Source organism: Ornithodoros turicata, chromosome 2 (genome assembly GCF_037126465.1).
Source record: "Ornithodoros turicata isolate Travis chromosome 2, ASM3712646v1, whole genome shotgun sequence".
Taxonomy (NCBI): domain Eukaryota; kingdom Metazoa; phylum Arthropoda; class Arachnida; order Ixodida; family Argasidae; genus Ornithodoros; species Ornithodoros turicata.
Window position 1 is genome coordinate 26170075 of NC_088202.1, and position 18843 is coordinate 26188917.

Sequence of the window (18843 nt, forward strand, 5' to 3'; positions counted from 1 at the left end):
CTCTGTTGGACAAGCGATGTGTTTGAGCAAACTGAAGAACGACGTGGTGCGAGAGAGGGTCAGGAATGTTTTTCTGTACCTCCCCTACTTCCAGTCTCGACTGAGGAAAACAGAGTGTGAGCTGGATGCTTTGCGCGCGCGATAGATAAGCGACGAAAGCGGAAACGATCGACGGCCATCGTCTTGGTCGGAAACCACAGTGCCCAACCTCGCTGACGAGTTCTTTAAACCGAAACGGGACTATCGCGTCACCTGTGCAACGTTCAGCTACATTGTGGGCGTTTGCCAGAGCATAGCTAGGCGAGACACGGACAGGAGGCAGGCTGTGCCTTTGCAAAGAATGGCAGGTTCCCTTTATCGCCTATTAGCATCTGCAGAACAGCCTTTTTGGTGTCAGCAGGCATTTTATGAATCATGCGTACTGGGAGTTTTTACTTAGTGATTGTACAAACTACAATCCCAGTTTGTGAAGCTCACAACACAAGCAGAGCCACCTACGTCGGTTTGACGGAGTAACAGGACTCTCTCAAGATTCTGGACATATGCCACATTGAGATGTGCTCTCAAAGAACAAAGGCTCAGACTATTACAACTACAAGGGCTGGTACATAGAGACAATGCAAGGGTTCGTCGTGGGTCTAGTCATCCTATGTGACCAAGCGTTTCCTTTGCAGACGTATATGATGAAGCTATACTCTGACGGCAATTTAATGCTTGACTGTCAGATGCAAGACACGTGGTTGAAAATGCCTTTGGGAGAGTGAAAGCACAACTCTGCATCCTTCTAAAGGGGATTGAATGCGACATCAATAACTGTGACATGTAAATCATGATAGAGGTTGCATTCTACATAACATGTGCAAAGGCATGAATGACAGTGCAGGACTGAATGCAGGACTACCGCCATCATGTCAGGGAAATGCCACAACATTCGACACCAGTTTCCACTGAAGGTGGGGCATGTGTGCAGGATGCCATCGCATTGCACATTTATGGAGAAACGCCTTCATTAAATCGACATCTAGCGCATCACCCCCACACCAAAAAGGGCCTCGAAAAGACCAAGACAATTGTCTCCACCAAAGGACATCTCACCATTAAACAAACCCTGCTTAAACGCTAAGCATTTGCTTGTGAAGTAAATTATTAAAATGCCCATAAACCAGTTAGATTGATTAGCATAGCAAAACGGTGCAGTATTCAAAATTTTTTGCCGTAGCAAATAATAATGATTTTAAATGAGAGGTGCTGAAAGCGCCCATCATGCTTCAATAACATCGACGATTACTCTCCCTCGTCAGGAAAAGTCACCCTCGCTCTACTAGTTGGGAGATTGTGTACGTGTGCAGCCAAGGGCAACTGTGTGTCCTGTTGTATGAGGTTCGGTCATGTCCGTTGCACTTAGCTGCAACTTTAGCAAGCAAAAACTGTCCATCATAAGAAACAAATGTCCACATTATGAAATACAAAAAAAAAAGAAGACAGCAACACCAATGTCATTTTACAGTCTATGTTTATTTGAACTCTTATTTCATTTACTGGACACATCCATCAGGTGGACCTTGTTTGTTTTTTGTTTGTTTGTTTTGCATGGTTTTTCTTCTTTGCCTCTTCGTCATCTTGAGGTTGGTTTTTCTACTGTTTTCTATTCACGAGTTCTGCAGTAGCTGACCCGAACACCTCCATATTTTTTAAAATCTCAGTCAATCAAACAACGTTTTACAACACTATGACAGCATATTTATTGCGGGCAAGTGCATTTCTCTAAAGTAGATAATTGTACTGTCATGCTTCCTTATATCTAGATTTTATAACTACGGTAATATGCCTATGTTTTCTTGTTTTTTTTTTTTTTTCACGCAATGACCCTTTTTCAGCTTAAGTAACAAAAGCCGAGAATCACTGGCATAATACATTACACATATACATTTAATGAGGCTTTGCAAGGACAATGCACTGTTATAAAGCTAAAAAACAAACTACGTATGCAAGATTTCGCTGTTATGAAAAAAAAGAAAATTATTGTGGTGGCGATGATTGAAAAATAAGTCTGCATCGAATCAAACATTTCTTTGAAGGAGGAAACATTTCCTTGAGTTTGAGGAACACACAATATGAACAGAAGGAAATGTTAGCTCTTTCCACAGTACACCATCTCGCTTGCACCATTTTAATTTGCTTATCGAAGCATTTCTTGTTGCATTCTATTAACTACTCCTTCCTGCAGCCTCAGTACATTTCTTTGAAACCTTTGTTCCTTTTTTCAGCTTTTGTAGCTCTCATTTCCACAGCTTTTTAGAGCTCTAGGACCTGCATCATCACAGTCTGGTTTTTTGGCTACTTTCTCTGTGAGGTCTCTGCAGGTTCCGAACTTGTCTCCTGTTGCTCAGTTGTTTGTTCTTCAGGCTGGGATGCTGCAACAATGGTTTCCATCTGGCTGTTCGTGTACAATTGGAACCTTGAAGATACACAAGAATGTGTGAAGCATGCAGTGAGACGACATATTACTGAGGAAGATGCCTCGATGTTTCCTCTGCAGTTTTTTTTTTTATTTGTTTTGTCACTCCTTCGAAGTTTATCGGGACTACTTCCAACATATAGCATGCTTATACTGCATCACATACACATACACAGGGGGTAAATAGCATGCATAACAAATGACATACAATACACACAAGCTACTGTTATTGTCTTTTCTTGTTGCACATAAATCTCCTGACTATGGATCCCCATCCGCTAGTTGCCTTGTTATGCTTAGTAGTAATATGCATATGATTACATGCAGCATTGCCAGCACTGGCACTGATTTCCAGCTTAGTAAATGCTCATCCATATTTATCATTTTAGTGACTTCAAAATTGTTGCGCTTTTATTTTTTACCACTTAATAATGCATTTACAAACTATTACATGTTTTAAGCACATGCTTGGTTCACAAGAGTTCAGAACAAGCAGTGATATACTAACTGCAACACATATTCCAGCGAAGAGGACGTACACACCCCATTTCCATATCCACACATCATATCAGCACACAGATTCAGATTGCAGCTGTGGTTATGCTCACCAATCATGACATCACTGTTACTGAAGTAGTCGTTTTGTAGCAGTGCGAGACCGTGCACTGTGGCTGTAGTTTTCATAGGTGAAGCTGGAAATTCAAGTATGACATGTCATCAGTTGTACCAAATAGTATGAAACATCGAAAAGGACACCAAACAGCATGTACATCATACGCGCTCGCAGGAATGCGACGAAAACGCCACTGATCGCACGGAATCATCTACCAGCATGCTGCGGTAGCTGGATAAAATAGGCGTACGTAGCTATGACATACACAACAAAGCAAGCAGAAACAAGAAATGAACTAACTGAGTTTCCTACCTGTATTCATCGTCAGGTTTTCTATTTTAACCCGCACTTGCTTCCCGACGGAAACCGCAGTAGCTGTCTCGACGCGGTCGTAATCGGCGGCGTTTCTTTTCTCGCCTCTTTGGTCCCCGATACGGCTACACTGTCTTCCCAGGGGTTTATCAAGTGCATCGTCATGGCATCTGACCAAACGAAGTGTGTTTTACTGCACGGCAGCTCACTTATTGCTTCCGACGACACTACAGTAGCTGAAGTGGAGTGCGCCATCTTGCTTTTCAGTTGACCCGACCGTGGTTGAGGAGCTCGGTCGAAACTCAACCGTGGTTGTGCAGTCAACCACGGTTGGCGCTGCAATGTAACACTCTCAACCACGGTTGAGTTCAACCGTGGTCGACTCAACCGTGGTTGAGAGCGCTAGTGTAACTAGGGTATAAGACTGGAACTATAGACCTTTTTGTATGTTATTGTAGGTGCCTCATGGTTTTGTCCTCCCCAATGGCAACACGACGATGTTAGAAGATGCTAAGATTATGAAACAGGGTTCTTCATTCGGCTTGTATACCTTAAACACAGAAAACGTTCAGAGTAAAATATGCAACACTAGGTTTTTTCCTCTCTGTGTGTGTACGGGGTTCACATTAATATCTGTTTATATAGTACCAACTTTGGAGATTTGCCAGTCAGTCTCACCAATTTTCACACACAAACTCATTAAATCATGAAACAACACCATGATTATGAAATATTAGATACAATACCACCAAGCACCAGCTCATTCATAAATATAGCAGCATCCACACGAGCAAGAGCCGAATCAACCATTACACATAATCTAAATATGGTCCACACTTATGCCTTCCTCCAGGTAGCAATACAAAACAAAAGTAGCTTGTAAAGGTCTGATCCAATGTTGAAGGTTAGAACACCTTTGGGCTTCTCCTGTGCTGGTCTCGAACATTACACATTCTGGTAACTTAGGCCCCACAACACCGCCCCCTAACCACACTGCCTTCATGTCAATATGAATAAGTTTCCGATATCGCGACAACAATTTTTTTTTTTTTCCTGTGACATCGAACGGATGACCCGAAGGCATGTAGGAGGCGAGTGCATGCATATTCCTGCACGAAGCCGAACTCGACAGAATGATGTGCACACGGGTGTAACATCCAAAGTGGGTCAGACGTCAACTAAATGTGGGACGTCAAACATGAGAGTGATGCTTAAATTGGTCCTAACTGTCAAGAAAGAGAGAGAGAGAATTGCGCAGTTTCGAAACAGGTGCGCCGCTAGAACACGACACACGAGGAAATGTCAAAACAACGAGGGGGAGAGTAGCCAGTGATTTATCGAGACCCTACCCCCCTCCTCCAACACCACCAAAATTTTTGGCGACACCCCAGTTGTTTTCTTTACGACACAGCTGTAATGATAACCCCCTCCAATTTTTTGCTTCCCCCCCCCCCCATGATTGCGATTATGGATAATTTACTGAAGTGTGCGTCACAATGGTGAGGGGCCTCCCTTTCCGTCTCCAACCAGCTTGACGCTTCGCGTCTACGCCGAGGCCTCAACTGGACGTTAAAGGGACTATCGCATCCGTCCCGGTCGATTCCGAAACTGTAGTGTCGTTTTACTCCGCGTTCATCACTGATAATAACGCCGGAACCCCGACGCGAATTGGTGGCCTTGTTCCTGTGCAGTTTGATATAACATTTGGCAAGAGCAGACGACACATTCCAGGTTTCCCTTTCTGGAAACATCACACGGACGAGGCCAATCACCGCGCGCCGTTTGACGCGAAGGAGACCAGTCATGGAGCGGCCGGAGCGATCTGGGTAGCCTTGGCGACCGACAGACAGGCGGGCGAGCGAGACGGAATTCTAGGGGACGGCGTCTTCTCTGTGATCGGCTCGCGGAATGTTGTCCCTGGTTAGTGTCGAACGTGTTTGTACAGCCAGCAGCGTAACACCGTGTTTCGCGCAACATGGTTACGGCAGGACTCACACTGGTAAGCGAAAGTCAGCGTATTTACCGATGACTTTTCACTTAGTACATTGCTATGCGAACGCCAAGCAGATGACCTGGGAGACAATCGCCCGGACTGCGCTTGCCTGGCTTACGTCATCATCGTGTTGGCTGCAGATGGAATGCGAACTTTTAAAACTCGTTTATTTCATTTCATACGTAAGCTGTTTCCGGAAGAGAAATTTGACCAAATTGACTCTGAAGCAGTGACGAACATTACCCTATCTATTTTGACGTCTCGAAAGCATTTGACTTAATGAACCATGATCTGTTTCTTCGTAAGCTTGGTTTATATGGTGTTTCTGACTCTCCTGTATGTTTCTTTGCCTCGTACTTACGGCATCGCTTATACTTAGGGGCCTGTGTTTTCGGGTTTTATTTTTTGTGAAAATCGGGGTGTAATATCGGGTTGAAAATCAGGACCTGCCAAACAGGGTAAAATCGGGTGATATACTGAGAAGCGATGTATCTTCGGGTGAAAAAAAAAAAAAAACAGACACTTTTATGTGTTGAAATGAATTTATTAATAATTGGGGGTTTGCGTCGTGAGACAACTGAGATCATGAGCGACGTCACAGCGGTCGGTCTGTGGAGTGTTGAAATTAAGTGAAAGAATATTTATTAAGAGACTGGTTGATAATTCACTGTATAACCACTAAGGCTTGCACTGGCCCCTGTTTATAAAAAGAATAAGTTACATGTTCAGTAAAGCATCATCCAGCGATGAGCGTTGAGAGCATGCTCGCGCTCGCGTTGGTATGCCTCGTATATCGTTGGCTGTTGCTGCATCCTCTTTACTACTACGCGTACTTTGCTGATACAGGATGCTCCCTACAAGATTTGAAAGTTGGCTTCACCTAACACTTCCGTGTAGTGCGGGGAATCCCACTTCAAGGAACGCCGAGCGTTGCTTAACTCTGTTTCTCCGCTGTTTAGCGTGATTTTTCCTGATTCCTTTGCTATTTTTGGTAACAGCACAAGAAAGGGTCTCGTTGACGTCCACGGAAAGCACTAACAGTACAAAAATCCAACACTGAAGTTTTCAACTTACTTATTGACACAAGTTTTCATGTAGCAGACTACATTTCTTCGGGTGTGAAAAATACAGAGCATTTTTGGTACGAAAAGGGTATTACTTTAGTTGGCGTTGCCATTCTGCAAGGCGGCTTCATCTTATTATTGAAACGGATTTTGAGGGACAAGGGAAGCTGTCATGGCCCCATTAATCTAACTTACCACTAAACTAACCAAGTTGATGATGTCTTAGGTTAGTTTAGTGAAGTTAGGTTAGATTAATAGGGTTATGGCCCCTTCGATAATGAAGTTGGGTGTGCGAGGCAAGCTGCCACAGCCGCACTAATCTAACCTAATTTATCACTAAAGTGTATGATGTCATAGGTGAAAGATGGCTTTCCCGTAACACAAATAAATGAATCAAAAAGTTCCGCTAAACCTACCAACGTACACTTAAAGCAACCTTGAGCATTTGTTGAAGTGGGCTTGACCGCAATGCACGGAAGTGTTAGGTGAAGCCGACTTTCAAATGGTGACGCCTACCAAACGCCTACCATTTTTCACGCTAGAAATCGCACCTGCATGCAAGCGTCCACAAATCCAAACCAGACGTGTTTTGTTTACTTCACCAGCAAGAGGCGGCGCGGTCGGGAGCAAGTCGGGAGCGGTCGCGGGATAGCCGTAGTTCGCGCGTGTGCGGATCAAGTCCTTGGATTGCACTTTCGCAAGCCCGGTTTACGGGTCTTATCGGGTTAAACCCGAACTATTTTGATGTAAATCGGGGGATAAAAACGGGCTTTATCGGGTTTTACCCGGGAAATGAGGGCCCTACTTATACTGTGTGTGTGTGTCCGGATCCTACTCTGTTACCTATGTTTCTACGTCTGGGGTTAAATATCGGACCTCTACTGTTTAGTATTTTTATTAATGATCTTGTATCTTGTGTTAGAGATTCCACCATGCTACAGTGCGCTGATGACTTCAAAATAATGAAAACCATAACCTCGCCTTCTCATTCCTTACTGCTTCAGGAGGATGTTTACAGTGTTATTTCTTGGTGTACCTCTAATTTCCTCAAAATCAACACGTCAAAAACTAAAGTTATCTCATTCACGCGCAAGTCTCAAGTAACTCGATTTCAGTACTTTTATGATGGCGAAATAGCCCCTGTCGACGGCATTCCTGATCTCGGTGTTGTCTTTGATGCGAAGCTTCAATTTCATGAGCATGTGAGAGCCACTCGCTCTGCTGCTCTGCGTATGCTTGGTTTGCTCACCTACAGCTGTAAAATGTTTTCTTCTCACACGGTATTTCTTACTCTCTACAAAGCTTGCGTCCTTCCCCCGACTTGAATATGCGTCAGTAGTATGAAATGCTTTATGTGCCACCGATGTCAAACGTCTTGAAGCTGTGCAAAAGAGGGCACTTCATATTATTCATTCGCGTTTCTTGCGGAATGTCCCCGCATTTTTATCGTATGACTATGACAAGCTTTCAAATTACCTGCACTTGCTTCCTCTTGTTAACCGCCGCCACATTCATGACATGGTGTTACTCTAAAAATGTGTGCACTCAATATTTGATTCCCCTTTTCTGTTAGGCCGCCTAAAGTTTTGTCTCCAGAATGCTACTCTGCGGAACGCCCCAACGTTCTATGTCAACCACTGCTGTCCTAATGATCCCCTTACACCGGTGCCAAATCTTGTTTAACTCGCTCCCTTCACCTCTTGATATTTTTTCAGCATCATGTGCATCATTTAGGTGTCACACCTCTTCTAATTTTTCGGATATTTCTTCTCTTTGACTTTTTCAGATAATTTGCCTTTTGTTGCAGAGCGATTGCATGTGTTTCTCACATTACAATGCGCGTGTGCTCTTTTCTCGTTTTCAATTCAAGTCATGTATTTTTTTTTCTTTTTTTCATGTACAGACTCTTTTGTTTTTGTGTGTGTGATCGCGTAGATCGTGTCTCGTTGTTAGTCCATATTGTATTACTGTATTTGCATGTATATTGTGTCTATTTGTAGTGCATTCTATTGTATTTGTGTGCGCCAACATTAGGGTCGTCACGGCCGTTCTTGGGCACCAGTAAAACATTATAAAACATCATACATGCGTTCCCGGATGCGATAGTCCCTTTAAAGGAATATTTAAAAAAAATGTTTAAAGTTAGCGTCGTAAACCACGACCGCGATTCAAATCTGCAAACCGAATTTATAATGTCTATAACATCTAGCATATCCCTCGAACTGTGAGCGATGAGCTGGGGAGGGAGGAGGTAACTTGCGTTTATCGAAAACAAAAAAAAGAAAGAAACATCAGGACAAACGGCACATATTATTGCTAGCAGAAGTGCTAAATAACACCCGGGCGTCCAGTGTGTCCAAACAAACAACAACAACTTTGATGATGATGAATAGGGAGCTTCGACGCAAGGGCTGATACTCTACCTCATTGCTGGTGGTGACGTGGGCAATGAAAAAATGAGCTCCTTCAAATACGGATGAAAACAAACTTTCCTGTGATTCTCAATAATGTTTCAGCAGTTTATAGTAAATTTAAATTTCCTAGGCTTCCGGTCAGTAAATGTTGAACCCGTTGCTCAGAAATCATGGACACCGTTACTGTTTCAGAAATATTCAGAGTTCGAGGTAACTCGTTACGAGTATCTCGTTAGTGTAACTAAGTTCCTTTTTTTTGTGACTTGTAACTTAACTCGGTACTTTTGCGCCGTGGTAACTTTCAGAGAAACTCGTTCCTTTTTAAGGTAACTTTGCCAAAGTAACTTAAGTTCCAAGTTACTTTGAACTCGCTTTTCACTCACGTCCACATATTTTCTTGCTTTCTCTTCGATTCCTTCATGGCATTTTGTTTGCCATAAAACGTGATACTCAATCAATGACACTATTTTATTCACGAAGTATGAACCGCTGCCACTGAAATGAAGCTGAACCATTGTGCGCCCACTGGGAGTAAGATGCAAAGCGTTCAAATAAACCTGTACCAGACAAACGTCATCATGACATGGGTAGACAGACTGAAACCAAAACAAATCGGAAGGAGAGGGCTGCGTTCCACGAACGGGCACTTGTTCACTGCCTCTCATTGAAAGAAAAGCAGAACCGAGGGTCGCGTCCCTCTAAGGGACCATATCGTAATCCCCTCAAGACCGTGACTTTCGTTCGCGAGCTTGCTCACCTCTAGCTTCAAGCGTAGTTCAATTCTACCAAAATTGTGGCGCTGTCGAACACTATGACGTGATTTGTTTACAAACAGGCAGATGTCTATTGTTGGACATAAACGAAAACGATCTAAGCGTGTTGCATTCCTCTGCAGGCAACTCAAGGTCTAACTCAACTACTCCCGCGCGCTGCAGCTGCGTAATGCTATTTTGTGTCCGAAGTAACTTGGAAGGAGACCGTTCTTTTTTTAAAGTATCTCATAACTGCGAGTTACATTTCAGGCTGAAGAACTTCGTTATTAACTTAGTTACATTTTGGACACGGCAGCTTAACTTGTAACGAGTTCTTTTTGACGTGTGGCTTCTCAATCTATGGAAATAATACTGTAATTTTGCATTGCCGACAAAATATACGTAGTAGCAATACGGAAACTCTTTAACACCATAGACATTAGTGAAACACCCCATCCATCATATCGCAATAAAGTTGTCAGTTAACTGTTTTCACTGCGATATTCCAATTCAGCGCATCGCAACCATTAGGCGATGGCACAATTCATTCTGGACCAGACACGTTTTAAAAATTTGTGTAACATACCACAAACAAATTTACACTATTTATATATTGAGGTACTACCACGGCAACAAAGCATACCTTGGGTGTCCTGCACCGGCAGTAGTGACATAGGGGATATTTTTCCTGCGAGGTATTTCAACAGTGGTCCGTCGGAAAACGGCAATGTGCCCGTGCAAACAATATCGGTCATGAAGTACATCATGAAATATGTTCATAGTGTGTTATGAGTAAACATTCATTCTGGTTTATCCGACGGTGAGTGACGATATGTTATCACCGGTATTGTACATAGCGGCGCTATACTAGTAGCGGCGGTACCGTAAACAGCGCAGGGACGGGACACGAATAACAAGTGCACACACACAGCGCTGACTAGCAACTGAAGCTTTGCTTCCCAAAGGGAGCCAAAACCGAAAAGTGGAGAAGAACAAGAAGGAGGACAATCAAGAACAATTCTGAAGGTGACCAATATCTTTGTACAGCAGGTCCACTGAAGGCTTGTTGACACATCTTTCGCCTCTATTGTGAATTTGTGCTCCTTCGTAAATTTCCCTGGCGAGCCTCTCGGACTAGCTCTTAAGAACACGTGTGTCTTCCAAACGAGGTCGGCATCCGCAATCGCGACAATGCATGGCCAGGATGCTGCCTGTGTGGGTTCGTAGGGAGCGTGAGAGTTCGCGCAGCCTGTCATTCAGACAACGGCCTGTCTGCCCAACATATGACTTCCCGCACGTCAGAGGAATATCATAAATAACATTTCACCTGTACTGGACGAACTGGATGAACTGGACTGTTTCTTCTTCGTGTCCCCTTCGCGTCCCCTCTGAGCTGCTTTTACGTAGTTATGTACCAACTTGTCCAAATCTCCGCCTTTACTCATATTCGCTACTTTTTTTTCGGTAGCGGAGTAGCGATTGCGCTAAATTTTAAATTGGTTGCAGAAAAGGTATTTCCGCTACAAATACGAGTAGCGGCGGACTCCGCCTTCGCTACCGCTACTTCTCATAATACGGAAGTCGTGGAACACACAGAGAAAAAGTGACAGAGCGATGAAGCAGAATTTCTATTTGTTCTTGTCATTCCTTTTAGTTACGTGTTAATGAGGCAGACTGATGTGACGATCTTCCTCAATTTCACTAACTTTTATATGTGACAAAAGCACTGAAGCTGCTCTTTATTAAAGGTGTTGCGACACTTTCTCTGATGTGTTGAAGCATAATATATATGCATCGTACTGATTATGAGAACACCGTGAAAAAAAGAATGTTTCCTCTCGCTACAGTGGTTCGGAAAATAGCCGCAGCCAAAAACGACGACCCACGGTGTGACCTCACGGAACCCTCTCCCCTGTTTTCACGATCTAAGCGTTTTCAGCTTGATTTTTCCATTTCCGGCGCATGTTTGAATATTCGTATTTTCGACGTCGCCAATCGCTCTAAAAACGCTATTTAGCACTCTTTTCACGATCAAAGACGTTTTCAGCTTGATTTTCCATTTCCGGCGCATTTTGAATATTCGTATTCTCCACGTCGCCAATCGCTCTAAAAACGCTATTTAGCACTCTTTTCACGATCAAAGACGTTTTCAGCTTGATTTTCCATTTCCGGCGCATTTTGAATATTCGTATTCTCCACGTCGCCAATCGCTCTAAAAACGCTATTTAGCACTCTTTTCACGATCAAAGACGTTTTCAGCTTGATTTTCCATTTCCGGCGCATTTTGAATATTCGTATTCTCCACGTCGCCAATCGCTCTAAAAACGCTATTTAGCACTCTTTTCACGATCAAAGACGTTTTCAGCTTGATTTTCCATTTCCGGCGCATTTTGAATATTCGTATTCTCCACGTCGCCAATCGCTCTAAAAACGCTATTTAGCACTCTTTTCACGATCAAAGACGTTTTCAGCTTGATTTTTCCATTTCCGGCGCATTTTGAATATTCGTATTCTCCACGTCGCCAATCGCTCTAAAAACGCTATTTAGCATTGTTTTCACGATCTAATACGTTTTCAGCTTGATTTTTCCATTTCCGGGGCATTTTGAGTATTCTTGGCTTGGGAGACGCGCGTCTTCTCTCGCTGCTCCTGTGTGACGTCACCAATGTCGCTTCCTTCGGGGCCGTTTTTCGCCGTACCTGCTCATGTCATGGACCTAAAAACTTGAATAACGGATGATGTCGGGTGATAGAATCGTTTTTCGTATTTATCTGGGAAAGCTGGAAACCAACTGTCACAATGCCTTTAACGTACGAGCTTTCTTGCCTTGCAGTAGTCTGCAAAAGTGATAAAGACCTGGCATCTCAAACATACGAGGTGGTCACGTGAAAACAGAGGCTGGGACAACAAAAAAGAAAAAGAGAGAAAAAGCTTATACATTCCTGGATTGCTAACTTTTATAAGCTAAGCGAAATTGAATAACAACCAATATCATTTTTGCTATTCTGTGCATTTTAGAACTGTTTAGCTCACGTGTACGAAACAAACAGGTGTGTATAACATACTGCATATAACATACAATCAGTTGCAAAGCTACAGGTCTTCCCGCTCATATTAATCCAAGCACGAAAAGTTTAATCCAGGCGCCATCTATTTTAGTCCCATCGCCAAAACATTAATCCAAGTGCCATCAGATTTAATCCAGACGCAAAAACATTAATCTGATCGCCATTTGAATTAATTCGATTGCAAAAAAATTAATCTGGGCTCTATCTAAAATAACCCGGGTGCCATTTCATTTAACCCGACCATTTCTTAGCTTTGCTCACGAATATTTAAGAGGAGAAACATCAAGAATAATCAGTTAGTGATAGAAATGATTAGTTCGTCGTATGACATGGCGGTGTTATAGGTACATATTATAGGTATATAGTGGTATACCGTGGTAGACTATCGTGTTTTACGGCATATGATGGTACGCTTGGTACATTACCGTGTTTTACGGTATACAATGCTACACTTTGTACATCGCCGTGCTCAACGGCATATAGTGGTATATTTGGTACATTGCCTTTTTTTGTGGCATATGCGGGTATATTTAATACATTACCGTATTTTACCGGTATGTAGTGGCATAGTGTGAGAGATTATCGTGTTTTATGGAATATCGTGGTGCACTGCGGCCCACTGTCGTTTTGCGGTACGCGGCGGTATATTCAGTACATTGCCGTGTTTTACGCCATGTAGTAGTATACTTGGTACATTACCGTGTTTTACAGCATATAGCGGTGCGGTTGGTACATTACCGTGTTTTACGGCATACAGCTTCCGAAACAGTCAACAGTTCGAAGGCATAGGCTAGCTGTCTCTCATGGCTGCAGGATTTAGAAATGACTTTTTCGGGTTAAAGGTTTTCGAATAAATATGCCGTAACACACGGTAACGCACCGAACATATCACTATATGCCGTAAAACACGGTAATGTACCGAACATACCACGATTTTCCGTAAGACACGACAATGTACCAGATACGCCACTATATACCGTAAAACACGGTAGTGTACCAAGTGCACCACTCTACACCGTAAAGCACCATAATCTACCCCGCTATCCGCAACAGACCGTAAAACACGATAACGCACCAAATATATATATTTGGTGCGCCTATACGCCTTGAAAGATGTGAATGTAGCAAATACGCCGCTATATGCCGTAACACACGGTAATGTACCAAACATACCGCTATATGCCGTAAAACACGATAATCTGACATGGTATACCGCAATAGACCGCAAAACACGATAACGCACCAAATATACTATTATATGCGTTAAAACATGGCAATGTACAAAACACCGCTATATGCCGTAAAACACGGTAATGTACCAAACATACCGCTATATGCTGTAAACCACGGTAATGTACCAAACATACCGATATATGTCGTAAAACACGATAATGTACCACATATACTACTACATGGCTTAAAACACGGCAATGTACCGAATATACCGCCGCGTACCGCAAAACAACAGTGGGCCGCAGTGCACCACGATATTCCATAAAACACGATAATCTCTCACACTATGCCACTACATACCGTAAAATACGATAATGTATTAAACATACCCGTATATGCCATAAAACACGGCAATGTGCCAAATATACCACTATATGCTGTTGAGCACGGCCATGTACCAAGCGTACCATTATATGCCGTAAAGCACCACGGTATACCACGGTATGCCACTATATACCTATAATGTGTACCTATAATGTGTACCTATAACACCGCCATGTCATAAGACGAACTAATCATTTCTATCACTAACTGATTATTCTTGATGTTTCTCTTCTTAAATATTCTTGAGCAAAGCTAAGAAATGGTCGGATTAAATGAAATGGCACCCGGATTATTTTAGATAGCGCCCAGATTATTATTTTTTTTTGCAATCGGATTAATTCAAATGGCTATCAGATTAAAGTTTTTGCGTCTGGACTAAATCTGATGGCACTTGGATTAATGTTTTGGCGATGGGACTAAAATAGATGGCGCCTGGATTAAGCTTTTTGCGTTTGGATTAATATGAGCGGGAAAACCTGTAGTGTGACCGTGTTTTGCAAATGTATTGTTCTGAGCAGATAAACAAAGTATCGTGTCTTTTGGAACAGGAATACGAAAACATATCGGAAACACAATGAGATATCGCCATAGTCATTCATTGCACTCCACACGTATACCCACATACGCTACACTGTGGGTGTATGAGCTACCCAAAATTAATGAATATTATTATTATCCGGGAGCCAGTGTACGCCAACATGCTTATTCTTGCTCTTTGCTCACCTGCTTGGTGGTGGTACACCAGCATTTAACCTTAAAGGGCGAAACGCATTGGACGTTTTCTCAGCGTCAAAACGTCGCGCGTACGCCATGGCCTTGCACACGCGGCGAAGAAACGCCAGCGAGGCGACCACCCGAAACGCATGGGACGCGTACGGAGCGAGTGACGCGCGCCACTGTTGTTATATTCGTCGACCACAAATATCTGTTAGAACGTGCAGCTGCTCTTCTTTCCTGTGGTTCCTGCGTTCCTTCATTCCAGGTACCATTAAAATGTTCACGTAAATTTAGTGTGATGGATAATGTCCCAAAAATTTATGCGAGCTGCTCATACGCCACGTTGTCTGCCGCACGACGGCCATGGTTCTGTCTACTTCTCGGAAAACGCAACCAGACGCGCGCGAATATCTGTAGTCGACAGATTCCGGCGTACGCCCTCCGCGCGCGTTGAAAAACTGATTTTTATGAGGTCACAAGCACGCCGAGCGTGCGCGCGTCCTGAAAACGTCGGAAAAACGCTCCATGCGTTTAGCCCTTTAAACAGTTGATTGTTGACAGCGTTTGACATGTACAAGGGTAGTTTCATTTTAAATCGAACAACGTGTGAAAGTCGTATTTTTGAATTCGCCCAGAAAAAAAATATATGTTAGAGGACAGCTCAAACGACGCAAATCGCGCCACGTGCGACGCTCGTGTTTCCGCGTGGGAGAGGAGGAAAGTCTGAGGCTGCTTGAGCGCGCTTTCTTCTGGACAGACTTTGACGGGATCTAGCACCGCTGCTTTTATGCCTAGGAACTGGAGGTTTTTTGTGATTACAGGCTGCACCATAGACACTATCGACAGCCACCCACAGAACTTTTAGGGCCACAGATTTTCTGTTAAAAAATGCGAAACTTGGCGTAAACGTTCAAAAAGGCCAAACTTTGTTACCAATTTGCTTCATCATGGAACGTCTGAGGACATCAAGCTTAGTGCCATTCGATAGGACGTTGAAAGAGCTAATTTTTCTCAGCCCAGTGGTTTCTGTGTTATTAGCTTGAGAATCGCACATGGTAGGCGAAAATTGCCAATGTTGCATCTCACTTTTCTCAAAAATGCCACCTTCGATTTCCTTGATTATTTTTGAAACGGTGGCGTCATATCTCTACTTGAGACGCCATGTGAGACAATCTCTTATTTTTACGTGAGGGACGCGCAGCGATATTTTTTGTCAGGCAGGGTCCACGACGCTGCGGCCTTGCGCGCCCCACCCACGAGCACGCTTCCTTCAACCTCTTCTTTCCTACAGGTGTCCCGCTGACGGAGAAATCAATGACCACACTGCGTGAGCTTGCTGCAGTTTTCCCAGAGCATCACTTTACGTTTACCCGATGGTCTCCCAGTTCCGTTAGGCTCATCCAAACCGTGGGAGAGTACATGAGTTGCCTATATGCGCCCTTGACGAGAAGCCCGACGAACATACCGACAAATCAGTGAGAAGAAACGAAGCGTTTCGTAAATATATTTATCCACTGGTAACATCGTAGCTTTTGTTTCAGGTTGCCGCCAGTCCTGCAGGCAGTGTGAAAGTCACATCCTTTTCATTGGTAAAAGAATGAAAAACGAAAGTTTCGAAAAACGTAAAATCTGCCCACTGCAAGACCCCTGCAGGTGATGACTGCCACCATTGGATTAGCATCATCCGATAGCTTTAGACATGACCTTTCACATGATATAAAGTGACTGGGTTAAGTGCATTGTTTGTCCGCCTAGTATCGCAAAACCACGAGTGTACGCGAAAATTTTGCATGTTCCATCTTAATTATTTCTAAAAAGCCAGAAGATTTTTCACGATTTACTCCACAGGGGAAGAATTATACCTGTACTTTGCACTGCTGATAAGGTGCCTTTTCTCTTTTTGATTCAGACGCAGGGCTACCTTTCCGTGGAGCTATTTTTCCACACAAAGGCGCTCTTCGTATGTTTGCGAGCGCGTTTTGCTTCATAGTCTTTCCTTTGTAATTTATTGCCCAGATATTGCATTGTGTACTTATTTTGCACTTATGGTACGTATGTTTATTTTTTCCTTTGGAGACGCAGGGCAATACTTTCGTGGGCGCTTTGAACTTGCTATTACGCACTTTCATTGGAGTCGCACGCACGACGTGTGCGTACGTACGTGCGCATATTCACTATTCTTCCACACATGTGCTTGAGGCAGTGCACATACGCGCGCTATGAGTGCTGTCGTGCGAGTTAATGCTAAGAAGGCAGAACTACGGTCACAGGGGACTATATTTTTTCTGGGCGAATTCAAATATACGACTTTCACACGTTCTTCGATTTAAAATGAAGCTACCCACAGGGAAACCCTGCATGATATTTTACTCTCTCTAAATGTTTCATTACGGAGATGAACTCGCACGGGTAGACTCTTACTGAGGAATTCAAACTCCCGGAAAAGCGGATTAAACGTAGATTTCCTTATAGTCAAACCCTTTGTAAGGGAAGCCGTCATGTGGCCGGAAGAAGGGAAGCAGGGGGTAGGCAACAACATTAACTCCTAAGTCATGTGAGACCTAAGCATTATGTACTAAATGCACTATGCATTAAACATTGTGCACTTCGTTTGATATTTTCACCTCATGGTAGCCACTTATTGATAACTCGATGTGTGGTCGCCTAAAATGGCAGTTCAGGCGCTTCATCAGACTCAATCAGTCGGCAGGAAGCAAACGGAAGAGTTTGAGCTTGGGATCTGCGGATACCTCGGACAAAATACTATCACTGCAGGAAAATCGTCGTGTGCTTCAAACATTCTTAGGGAAAATTATTAAATGTACACATGCTCTTTGTGCATTAAATTGTGTCTAAAATGCTTATCATCTCAAGGTCAAGATCAATAGGAAATAATATATATTGGCTGTAGGTAGTGGTACACATAATACTATATGCCAGCTATGTGAAGGAACTTAAATATTCCACCGTCTTTAGAAACATTCGACAAGGTGCCTATACGGTAATCGGAATGGTAGGCGTATGGTAAGTCGGCAGAGTAATCGTACAGTAATTATAGAGGAGGGTACGGTAGCGGATAAGTAGCGGTATAGTATTTACGTTACTGTTATTTGGTAGTGGTAGCAGTATCTCGTTCATTTTTCAAATTTATAGCGACGCTAGTGTATTGCACTACTTTGCTATAATGCAGCTGGTAGCGGTATTACGATACCTAGATTTGGTAGCGGGTACAACACTGGTCATCACATACTCTGCTCTTCAAATATCCCCCAGAGCCATTTCCTTCAGCATCAACAATCTAAAGTGCAAGGGGATGTGTACGGTTCCATCAAACTCAGTAAACGAACGGTAGTACACAGCGGTTACGGTACTTCTATTGGGGTGCTTCGGGCGAATTTAGTGAACCCGATCAACACTGTAACTTATGCGACTAAGATTTTAGGGACACTGTTGCTGTGACACTGTTGCACTTTCCGTGACATTCGCTCTAGTGTGAAGAGTTGAGTTGTTAAAAGACAGACCCGACCTGCTTTCCCCCTGTTACTCTAAAAACTCTTACACATATACACGGCTTATTGCTGTAAGAGTTATTTCTTTGAAGATTCCTTCAGGAAACAGCTTCTTGCTTAGTTTATGATATCCTTCACCTGACGTTTATTATGTTGGCGTCAATCATAGTTTTTTTTTTTTTTTTGCTCAATCGCTCCAAGCTGTGTAATGAACGCGGTGTGTATAAGTCGATCGTATCGGAGACTTACCTGACATATTCTTATAATATTTTTTGTTGAACTTGAGTTCGTAAGGGTTTGGACCCTTTGAAACGTCACTGCCTGGTGGAGGATGCCCTAGGTGACAGAGATGACATGTCTCAGCTAACGCATGTCACACAGCATAG

The 18843-nt window shown here is 43.2% G+C and overlaps 1 protein-coding gene across 2 annotated transcripts in view; it reads right to left on the reverse strand.

Moving 5' to 3' along the window:
- LOC135383246 (S-antigen protein-like) overlaps positions 1-18843 on the reverse strand; it is a 39968-nt gene that overhangs the window by 15233 nt on the left and 5892 nt on the right. The window contains exons 3-4 of one of the 2 annotated variants that reach the window (XM_064612788.1): positions 18707-18793; positions 12363-12443 (exon numbers count right to left, since the gene is read on the reverse strand). In XM_064612788.1, the coding sequence (XP_064468858.1) occupies positions 12412-12443; positions 18707-18793 (119 nt within the window). In that variant the 3' untranslated portion in view covers positions 12363-12411. Of the gene's footprint in view, positions 1-12362; positions 12444-18706; positions 18794-18843 lie in introns of those variants that run through there. The other variant, XM_064612787.1, reaches the window with a different exon arrangement.